This window comes from Sinocyclocheilus rhinocerous, unplaced genomic scaffold (genome assembly GCF_001515625.1).
Source record: "Sinocyclocheilus rhinocerous isolate Xijiao unplaced genomic scaffold, SAMN03320098_v1.1 scaffold1296, whole genome shotgun sequence".
Lineage (NCBI taxonomy): Eukaryota > Metazoa > Chordata > Actinopteri > Cypriniformes > Cyprinidae > Sinocyclocheilus > Sinocyclocheilus rhinocerous.
The window spans coordinates 564,162-575,784 of NW_015659405.1; the positions used below are offsets into that span (position 1 = coordinate 564,162).

The 11,623-nt window shown below is 40.4% G+C and overlaps 1 protein-coding gene across 3 annotated transcripts in view; it reads right to left on the bottom strand.

Moving 5' to 3' along the window:
- LOC107723868 (mediator of RNA polymerase II transcription subunit 16-like) overlaps positions 1-4,347 on the bottom strand; it is a 9,596-nt gene extending 5,249 nt beyond the window's left edge. For 2 of the 3 annotated variants that reach the window (XM_016532595.1, XM_016532594.1), the window contains exons 1-8: positions 4,047-4,347; positions 3,777-3,884; positions 2,489-2,658; positions 1,968-2,399; positions 1,052-1,157; positions 672-827; positions 371-588; positions 89-295 (exon numbers count right to left, since the gene is read on the bottom strand). In XM_016532595.1, coding sequence (XP_016388081.1) covers positions 89-295; positions 371-588; positions 672-827; positions 1,052-1,157; positions 1,968-2,399; positions 2,489-2,658; positions 3,777-3,884; positions 4,047-4,230 — 1,581 coding nt within the window. In that variant the 5' untranslated portion in view covers positions 4,231-4,347. The remainder of the gene's footprint in view (positions 1-88; positions 296-370; positions 589-671; positions 828-1,051; positions 1,158-1,967; positions 2,400-2,488; positions 2,659-3,776; positions 3,885-4,046) is intronic. The other variant, XM_016532596.1, reaches the window with a different exon arrangement.
- Positions 4,348-11,623: the final 7,276 nt, after the last annotated feature.

Below are 11,623 nucleotides of genomic sequence, written 5' to 3' on the forward strand. Positions count from 1 at the left end.
AAGAATTTGAAAAAAAAAAAAAAATGGAAATTGAAAAAAAAAAAAAAAAAAAACTGATTTGAAGTCTAAATCTCTGTAATAGATCTACCTGCTGGAGTGCTTGGTTTTGTCTCATGTACTCTTCGTGAAGCTTCTCCAGAAGGTTATGCACCATGCTGGGCTGTGCGTGCAACAGGACGTCCCACCAGTCGTATCCCGTCACCATGCAGTACTCCAGGAGGAACAGCAGGTGCCGCAGGAGTGTGTTCATGTCCAACATTTGGCCCATTGATGGAGACACTCGGATCATGTGCAACTGAAATCAGAGGTGAACTCTGAGGCTGAAGATCTGACGGTGCTTCTGTCATCACTAGGTGTCATGCTGTCATACCTTGCCTTGATTGTCTACTCCCACCAGAGCCAGAGATGTCCAGGAGAACTGAAGAGCTTTGAAGTGCAGCGTTGGGCCGCCGGCTCTCTGACGTTTAATGGCGGGTTCTTCTCCAACACGCTGGGAGGAACCAGAGGAACCGTAGAACACTCCCATGGTGTGCAGGGAAAGGCGATGGAGGATCTGGATGCTGCCGTCATGGAACGCCAGGGCAAGACCTGAGGACAACAAAATAATCATCAACCAAAGCCATCTTAAAGCTATGTTCCTAGAAGTAGGAGAAAGGATAACGTAGCCGTACCGAGGCCTGGGAAGAACTTGGTATCTGAGGCGACTTTGAGATCAGTGTTCGAGATGGAGATGGGAAGTTTAGGCAGAGCGACAGCAGACACACGCTCCAGATCGTTGGTCGCCGAGAGGATACGCCACTTCAGAATCATTGGCTGCTTTTCACCCACTGAAGATGGCGAGAAAACAAACAACAAACATTTGTCTTCTGATGACATCAGCAACTTTCAATCAAATCCAGGGAACTAATGCAGCATAATAAGGCTTTATATATATATATATATATGTATGTGTGTGTTTATATGTATATTAAAAACATTGCATTATAGTCATTTTACATTTAAAACTTAAAAAGTGTGTAATACTTTAACGATCTGGTTTAATGTAACTTACCCACAGGTGATCGATGTTGGAAGATATTATTAACTGGGAGACCCTCCTTCCGCAAGGACCAGCACTCTACAATGCTGCCCATCTGACTGGATGCACAGAGCAGCACCTTCAGAAACACAGGAATCACAAAAAAATCATGGTACGATAAAATAACGGGAAAACAGCTTATAGCATGAAAATTAGGGAATTAACATCCAATTTCTGGCAGACACTGATAGCCAAAAATGATACTATATCTATACTAGATTATGACATTGTATTATGTACACTACCGATCTAAAGTTTGGGGTCTGTAAGACTTTTTTTTATTTTTTTTATTAATACTTTATTCAGCAAGGATGCATTCAATTGATTAAAAGTGACAATAAAGACATTCATGTTATAAAGAAAATTCTATTTCAAATAGATCCTGTTCTTTTGAACTTTCTATCCATCAAATAATCCTGAAAAAAAAGTATCACGGTTTCCACAAAAACTGTTTTCTACTGCTGTGACAATAAAAATATTTCTTGAGCAGCAAACCAGCATATTAGAGTGATTTCTGAAGGATCATGTGACACTGAAGACTGGAGTAATGATGCTGAAAATTCAGCTTTGCATCACATACAATAGAAAACAGTTATTTTAAAATTTAATAATATTTCACAATATTATTATGAAATCTTACATGCTCAAACTTCTGAACAACAATATATATATATATATATATATACAATATTATAAATCTATACGGTTTGTCTAAAAATTAAAACAAATTAAAATGTAACATTTTTTTGAAACAACATTTTTAATATTTACATTCCAAACATTTAAAACAACTAATAAAGTGATTTTACGCATCACAATATTATAATGTACAGTATTATAAAATATAGTTCTTTTATTTTGCAAGTGTGCTTGATGTTGATCATCTCACCTGTTCTGAGTTTTCGCGTGTGAGAAATTTAAGGTGTGTGACAGCCGGATACTTGTCCCTCCGGACCGGGTCGGTGGTACAGCGCATGAATAGCGAGGGCAAGAGCTCGGTGTCGATGCGGCACTTCTCATTCACCACGCTCACGCACACTTTATAGAACTGCACTGGAGAAGAGCTGCTGCCATCGGTGGCCGCCACCACTATATTCCCGCCGCCCGTGAAGGCGATGTCAGCCACCGCCACGCGGCCCCTCAGCCTGCACAGGCTCTCGCTGGCCGTCAGCAGAGTCCCGTTCGGCTTTAACAGTGACACAGTCACCAGACCGCTCACCGTCACTGCTAACCAGCCCTCCATGGGCTTTCCGCCAAACAACGTGAGAGAGGGAGAGAACTTCACCCGGGAAAACTTCTCTCCAAAGTTCGTAGAGCCAGACTGAAGAAAAACAAAAACATCAGGGTGTTAGTTGGTTAGTTAGTTATGTTTGTGTGTTTAGTTAGTAGGTGGTAAGGAGATTTCCTTACCTTTTCAACATGCAGGGCGAGTTTAACTCCATTGTGTAACCACGAGAGGGCTATGATTGGGTCTCCGTCCAATGAGCTGCTCTGTGTGCACTCCCAGCTGTTCACCAGGTGCTCTGTCATGCCCCAACACTTGATCTGACCATCACCATCAGCAGACAACAGCCTCGAACCTGGTGGACCACAACACACAACCACATGATGATAACAGTGAGATCACTTCAGATCCATTTAGGAGAATCTCGAGAAACCTTTCATGAACATGTCTGGGCCACATTTAACACCAAATCTAAAAGTAAAAGAAAAAAAATTATATTTTGCATAATGAAAATAAAGCTTTTTTATGATTATTTGCATTGTGACTTACTTATGACAATAAAACACATTATTTATGGATTTAATTATTTCTAAATAAAATGGTACATTTAATTCTTAATTTAATGAATCATTTATTTCATTTAGTGTTATTTCAGTAGTATTCATATCCTATTATAGTTTTTTTATTCATATTTTATATTAGTTTTTCAGTTAGTTCATTAGTTTATTTTTATATTTTCAGTTTTAATGTTAGTTTATTTTTTTAGTAATTTTGTTAGGTGTTTTTGTCATGTTTATTTCTCTCTTTTTTGGTTTAATTTCTAGGTTTCTAATTCTCATTTCAGTTGTATCTATTATTTTCAATTAGTAATTTTAATGCATATTTCAGTTAGTTGCCAAGGCAACATTTCTCATTTTTGTTTAGTTTGAGTTTTTCATGTAATATTTATATTTATTTATTTTATTTTAGCATTATTTGAACAGTTTTAGGTAATAATAACCCTGATTTGCAGTATTTTGGTTCTATATTTTATATTTCCCCTTACATTTTTCATCAATCTATAATGAAAACTTATGAAATATTTCTTTTAAAAATAGAAGGGTCTTCATAATAACCTTATTTAAATTGTAAAGTATTTATACAATATAGTAGCATCTATTGTTCCGTCTCTATTTGATGCAGATTTAAATACCATCATTACATTGCAGTAATAGACTAAAATTGCTGTATTACAATAATTAGAATACCTATTTAGAATTGAGAATTGAGCGGGGGGAAAATTGTACCAATACATAACAGTAATAAGAACTTGTAGTTTAAAATGTGCTTATTTTGCAAATAATGTCAGAGTCATAATGTTTCTTTATGCAAAATACAGTTGACTATTTTTCATTTTTGGAGTGAAATATGACCTTGACATGTTCCAGACGTTTCACCCATTGCATGATTTATCAATTAATCCTGATGACTGACCTGACTGGTCCCATTCCAGACAGGAAATGACCTCAGTGTGACCAGAGTTGATGGAGTACACATCCCACGGGTGATCAGTGTCAATGATGTGTATCATATGACTCAGATCTGCAGCAGAAAAACCCATCAGTTCATAAATGAATCAGAATCATCCCCTTATTATTGCTGCTTTCGATACAGCATCTGATCATAAATAACACTGATGCTCTACGTAGCTCTAATTCAGAACCAATTAAAAGTGTATGCTCTCATCATTCATTTATAACTCAACGACAGGTCTGGTAATATTGGTAATAAAGGCATTGTCCAGACCTTTGTCCTCCTCCTCATTCTTCAGGTCAGTGCTGAAGGCGATGAGGTTTCTACAGGACCAGGCGCACACCAGAGGGATTGACGGACAGTGGTTGCTCTTGGGTCTCTTCTCCCACTCGCAAACATATGCGACCTCCATCATACAATGAATTAAACGGAAGGTTACGAGCACAGGTACCTTTACTGAAGACCTTTAGTGTGAAGACGATCACTTTTTCACATTTCCGGGGTTCACAGCAGCGGAAGTCGTCATAGTTGGGTTAACTTGAATAGCAGTGAATGGGAGAGTACCACAAATATATTTTTTTGAAAAAAATTACTAAAACAAACAAAAAAAATTTTTTCAAAAAAAAACAAAAAAAAAATTTTTTTTTTTAGTCTATGTTCTTCTTCTTCTTCTTCTTCTTCTTTTAGGATTTAATGGCGGTTGGCAAACCAACTTAATAGGTGCATTCCCGCCTCCTACTGGAAAGGAGTGTGAAGCGCACAATGAATAGGAGGAACTTTAAAAAAAATATATATTTTTTTTTTTATTGAAGATATAACATTCACAGGGGATACAGTCATAGCAATAAATCAATATAGTAGCATCTATTGTTCCGTCTCTATTTGATGCAGATTTAAATACCATCATTACATTGCAGTAATAGACTAAAATTGCTGTATTACAATAATTAGAATACCTATTTAGAATTGAGAATTGAGCGGGGGGAAAATTGTACCAATACATAACAGTAATAAGAACTTGTAGTTTAAAATGTGCTTATTTTGCAAATAATGTCAGAGTCATAATGTTTCTTTATGCAAAATACAGTTGACTATTTTTCATTTTTGGAGTGAAATATGACCTTGACATGTTCCAGACGTTTCACCCATTGCATGATTTATCAATTAATCCTGATGACTGACCTGACTGGTCCCATTCCAGACAGGAAATGACCTCAGTGTGACCAGAGTTGATGGAGTACACATCCCACGGGTGATCAGTGTCAATGATGTGTATCATATGACTCAGATCTGCAGCAGAAAAACCCATCAGTTCATAAATGAATCAGAATCATCCCCTTATTATTGCTGCTTTCGATACAGCATCTGATCATAAATAACACTGATGCTCTACGTAGCTCTAATTCAGAACCAATTAAAAGTGTATGCTCTCATCATTCATTTATAACTCAACGACAGGTCTGGTAATATTGGTAATAAAGGCATTGTCCAGACCTTTGTCCTCCTCCTCATTCTTCAGGTCAGTGCTGAAGGCGATGAGGTTTCTACAGGACCAGGCGCACACCAGAGGGATTGACGGACAGTGGTTGCTCTTGGGTCTCTTCTCCCACTCGCAAACATATGCGACCTCCATCATACAATGAATTAAACGGAAGGTTACGAGCACAGGTACCTTTACTGAAGACCTTTAGTGTGAAGACGATCACTTTTTCACATTTCCGGGGTTCATAGCAGCGGAAGTCGTCATAGTTGGGTTAACTTGAATAGCAGTGAATGGGAGAGTACCACAAATATATTTTTTTGCATTCCCATTTGCTCAGATAGCAAAAGAAAAACTCCACGATAGTGTTTTCATGACTTTCAATAAAAGGAAAAAAATTGAGACTGATAACGGCTGTCGGAAGAGAGAACGATGTCAAATTTACCGTCCCTCCCATAGACGCCGCATTAGAAACACCCTCGCTTTAGCGCTAACTGTTTTTTGTAATTTGATGCAAAAGTGATATAATACAAAGTTTTATAAATGTACACACATTTAAAAAAAAAAAATACAAATATGAAAAACTTTCGAGGATTTACGATGCTGATGTGAACAAGTTCAATAAAAGCCAACGCTTAGCATGCCTAATACTGCACAATAATAGAGCAAAATGAAGGGAATAACAGTTATAAAACTACATTCTCCTGCTTTTAAGAAATAAATAAGTTTAGGTAAAATTGCCCTGGCATTCCGAAACCATTTTATTTTTAGTAATATTATCTGCACTTTGAAGCAGCACCATAGTATCCCTTCTAGCCCATATTATGTCTATGTTCTAGCCTTAACCGCACATTACTGACCGTCTATGTTCTTCTTCTTTGGTGTTTATTGGCGGTTGGCAAACCAACTTGTAGGTGCATTACCGCCACCGACTGGACTGGAGTGTGGAACAGAATACGTGCTTATGGGATTGACAATGCGAGAAGGTGAGGGAAAAAAAATTAAAATTTATAATAAAAATAAATAAATAAATAAACAGATTTTAATAATAAAAAAAAAAAAATTCCTTTTTAAATTCTTTTACTTACCTTCGTTCATGTGGTTGTACTAGATACTTACGTAGGAATTGCCCTTATTTGCAGGGAAACTAGAGGGGGTGGGCACAACAGGCCAAATGCCTGCCCCCATGTCTGTGTCTGATAAATTGGCCTCAGTTTCTACAACCGGTGCTGGAGTTTTTCTGACAGGTAAAGTAGGTGGGTGTGAAACACGTTTATTGATTGACACTGGTGCACAGATTTCTATTGTACCCAAGCAGTTTTGGTTAAATGTAACTAATGGGGGGTCCAGTTTAGATGGATATCAGGGTAGAGTAGCCGTGGCGAATGGTGGGGAAATGTCAATCTTGGGTCGTTGGCAGACTGTATGCCAGTTTGATTCCTTGGCTGTGATCGTTGAGTTTTTGGTGGCTGATGTTACCCCCCAAGAATTACTGTTGGGTAGAGATTTTCTCTCTAAATTTGGGGCAGTTATTGATTTGGGTTAAAAATGCTGCCGGTTAATGGGTAAGAAGCTCCCCCTGTTTAGTGAAGATGGTAGTGTACAACCTAAGGTAGTTCGGGTGCAGGCAGATATTATGATTCCCCCTCGTACTGAAGCTATTGTACCTGGTAAAGTGGAAGGACTTCTTCCACAACATTACGAGGGTATGTTGGAGCCTTTTTCTATCATGCTTCCAACATGTGACGTTTTGGTGGCTCGAGTGGTTTGTAAGGTTGAGGAAGGGGTGGTGCCAGTGCGAGTTATCAATGTGTCCGAAGATAATTGTGTTTTAAAGCAAAACATGAAGATTGGTACTTTTTTCCCTGATGTGGAGGTAGGGGATAGTGCATTGACCACCAAAGTGAATGAGCCAGTTTCCTCTCCTTTGACTGGACTATTTAGTGTCACATTTTGGGTTGAAGGAACGGGGGTTTGATTCTAGACAGATGCGGGCGATTGAGGAGTTATTACATCGTAATGCGTCGGTGTTTAGTAAAGGGGATACTGATCTGGGGAGAACTCATCTTGCTTTGCATAAGATAGATACTGGCTCTGCACAGCCTGTTAAATTGCCCCCTCGTCGTGTACCTTTGCACCACCAGCAGGATGTTGAGCAGATAAAAGAGATGAAAGAAAATGGCATAATTCGTCCATCATGTAGTCCGTGGGCAGCACCTGTAGTTTTGGTTAAAAAAAAAGATGGTAGTCTTCGTTTTTGCGTAGATTATCGTAAACTAAATGACGCTACAAAGAAGGATACATATCCTCTTCCTAGGATTGATGATGCTCTTGATAGTTTAACACATGCCTGTTGGTTCTCCACTTTAGACCTAGTGAGTGGCTACTGGCAGGTGGAGGTTGACCCGCAGGACAGACCTAAGACTGCATTCATTACTCGCCAGGGTTTATTTGAATTTAATGTTTTAAGTTTTGGGTTATGCAACTCTCCAAGTACTTTTCAACGTCTGATGGATGTTGTTTTGGCTGATCTGCAGTGGACCACTTGCTTGGTGTACCTTGACGATATAATTGTTTTTGGGCGTACCTTCCAAGAGCATTTTCAGAGATTGGATGAGGTTCTTTTTAAACTTCTTCATGCTAATCTTAAGGTTAAACCGTCTAAGTGTACCCTTTTGCCTCCCAAGTGCAATACCTGGGCCATGCTATCTCTGCTGAGGGAGTGATGGCAGATCCATCTAAGGTAGAAGCAGTACGTGCTTGGCCTACACCTAAAACTCAGACTGAGGTGAGGAGTTTTGTAGGTTTAGCCTCTTATTATAGAAGATTTATTAAAGGGTTTGCTGAGATTGCTCGTCCTCTTCATCAGCTCACCGAAAAGGGAAAAAGATTTTGTTGGGGGGAACAGTGTCAGGAGGCCTTTCAGCAATTAAAAGCAAGTCTGACTGTTGCTCCTGTTTTGGCCTATCCAGATCCTAAAAAGTCATTTATTTTAGACACTGATGCCAGTGATGTAGGAATTGGGGCTGTATTGTCTCAAGAGGATGGGGGTTTGGAGCGGGTGGTGGCATATGCTAGTAGAGCTTTGACTAAACAAGAAAGGAAGTATGCCACTACAAAGAAGGAGCTTCTTAGTGTGGTAACTTTTACAAAGCACTTTAGACATTACTTGCTCGGGAGGGAGTTTTTGCTGAGAACTGATCATAGTTCATTGCGTTGGCTGCATAATTTCAGTGGGTTGGAGGGGCAGTTGGCTCGCTGGGTGGAGCAACTGGCCAACTTCCAATATACAATTATTCATAGGCCGGGGAAGCAGCATGCCAATGCTGATGCCCTCTCAAGGCTCCCAGGATCTGGGGGTGGAGGCATTAGGGAGGGAGGTGATAATTTCTCTCAGGTTAAGGCGCAAGTGACCGTAGTTCGAGCAGTGAGTGAGGCTGAAGTAATGGGGGGTCTCAGAAGAGATATTCAGGAAAGCACAGATGATTTGGTTAGGGCTCAGCGAGAGGACCCAAATATTCAGCTGCTGATTCAGTTAAAAAATGGCTTGGGGGATAGCCGTAGGGAAGCTGAACTTAACCCTGCTCTTGTTAAGTATTTGCCATTATGGGATCAATTGCAGGTGCAAAATCAGCGGTTGGTGAGGATACCTCCAGCAAATTCTGATGCTGCTTCTGCAGTGCAGGTGGTTTTACCTAGCAGTCTGGTTCCAGGAGTGTTGTCCATGTTGCATAATATACCCACTGGGGGGCATTTAGGTATTCAGAAGTTACAAGCTAAGGTGAAGGATCGTTTTTATTGGCCTGGGTGGTTTGGGGATGTAAAAAAATGGTGTAGGGAGTGTCATGATTGTGCATCTCGCAAGGCTAATGGAAAGGCTCCTTGTGCCCCTCTTCAGATGTCTGTTGCATCCCGCCCATATGAGCGTGTGGCTGTAGACATTCTGGGTCCATTACCAGAGACTTTAAATCAAAATAAGTATATTTTGGTTATTGGTGACTATTTTTCCAAATGGACTGAAGCATTCCCTCTGCCTAATCAAAAGGCTCCATCTATTGCTAGAGTGTTGGTGGAGGAGTGGGTGTGCCGGTATGGAGTGCCTCTGAGTTTACATTCTGATCAGGGGAGAAACTTCGAGTCTAGTTTATTTAAAGAGTTGTGTAGATTGTTGCAAATAAACAAGTCTCGTACTTCTCCCTATTGTCCTCAGTCTGACGGGCTAATAGAACGGTTTAATCGTACTCTATTGTCAATGCTCTCATTGTTTGTGGATGAAAACCAGTTGAACTGGGATAGGTTGCTGCCATACGTGATGATGGCCTATCGTAGTAGTTTGCAGGCAAGTACCGGGTTTACACCGTATAAGGTGTTATTCGGGCAGGAAATGGTCCTTCCAGTGGATATTATGTTGGGGGTAGATAATATGCAGAAATTTCAGTCTGTAAATGAATATGTGACTGGAATAGCGGAAAGTTTATCTACAGTAGTAGAAGCAGTAAAAAGGCATCAGTATCAAGCTTCTCAGCGACAAAAGACATGTGCTGATTTTCGAGCAAATTTCCACTACTATGTAGTTGGTGAATTAGTTTGGATTCAAAATAAAGCTCGTAAACGGGGCGTGTGCCCTAAGTTGCAGAGACGCTTTAAGGGGCCATTTAAAATCATAGAAAGGGTGTCTGATGTGCTCTATAGAGTGCAGCTATCAGAGGGGGGTTCTGAGAGTGTTGTGCATTTCAACCGAATGAAGCCTTATGTTGCTTGTTCTGTTTCAGAGTCGGTGGGGCAGGATAACCCAATAACCCCTGAGAAACAGACTGCTAAACGACATCCCGAGGTCCAAAGCCGTGCAGAGGAAGAATATAAATTTGTATGGGGGTATCATCAACCTGCTGCTCCAGAGGCTGCCCAGACAAGGGAGAGGGCTGTTGCATCCAGTATCGAAAGAAATCAGAGATCAGAGTCTGCTGTGGAAGGTGGGCTTTCTGGTGGAAATTTACATCCTGTTGCTGTGGACACTGGTTCGGGTGAGGTGCAGCAGGAGAGTGGGGACCAGAGGATGGAAGCTAGAGGCTCCCTTCCAGAGCCATGTCCACAAAGGATTCAGCCAGCTCGTTCTTGGAGACCACCAGCTTGGAGCAGGGATTATAATTTGATGTGACTCGAGGACGAGTCCGGTCTATCCGAGGGGAGGGGATAGTGTGATGAACACTGGGGGATTTCTTTTCTTAGTTGGGCGTTGGCCCCGCCTATAGGAACCTTTTTGCAGCATGTTCTCTTCTGATTGACTGAATGTATGGATAATTGAACTCACCTGGATGGCATTTAAGGAGGAGAACTGGTGAGAGGAAGGTCTTCGGCTGAGTGAACGTGACGGGCTTTTCGCGCTCAGGGGAAGATGGGGACGCTTTGTGTTGCTCGAGACCATTAGGGTTTGTCCGGCAACGAAGATAGCTAGATAGATTGAATTTGTGTAGTTAGATAACGCTGGGGAGGGTTTAGGAGCGCTGACCATATGTTCCAAGAGCGTTTCAAAGGGACTGTATTGCGCAAAGAGGACTCATCAGTATTACAGATACTGTGATTCCCAAGGAGAAGTGTGCTGTGTACCAAAGACTAATTACTACCAGTGACGTTGTGATTAATTGCCGTAACTGCGGGGACGAGAATAAAGCGAAGAAGAGCGCGTGCTTTCTTTGAAGATATTGATCCGGCACGGCTGATTCCTTTCCCTAGACCCCGGGGTGGGGTCTTGTGTCCTGGAAACGGGGAAGTGTTTTACATTTTAAGTCTCTTCACGTGTTGTGTGTATGTGTGAGTGTGTATGTTAGTTGTGATTTGATTTTTGTATCCGTTGCGAAAAATTATCTACAATTCTATCAGTCGGAGATTTACTAATTAAAATACCTAAATATCTTACAGAGTTTTTGACCTCAATACCTTCTATTTGATCTTTGTCCAGACTGTGAACGGGCATAATTTCACTCTTATTTCGATTGACTGAGAGACCAGAAGCATTAGAAAATAAATTCAAAGCATCCAAAATAACAGGAACCTGCTTCTCATCTTTTAAAAACAGACCGGTGTCATCCGCCTGAATAGGAGGAACTCTAGAAACCAAAGCGTTTATGTTCGTCGATTCTTTCCGCATTTAGGGACTCTACTACGACCTGCTGCCCCCTATTGGACTGGAGGACGACTCTTTCTCTGTCTATACTGTGTGTGTGTGTGTATATATATATATATATATATATATAATGTATTATATAATATTTAATCGATGTGTGTGTGTGTGTATATATGGTACATTATTATAATATATATATATATA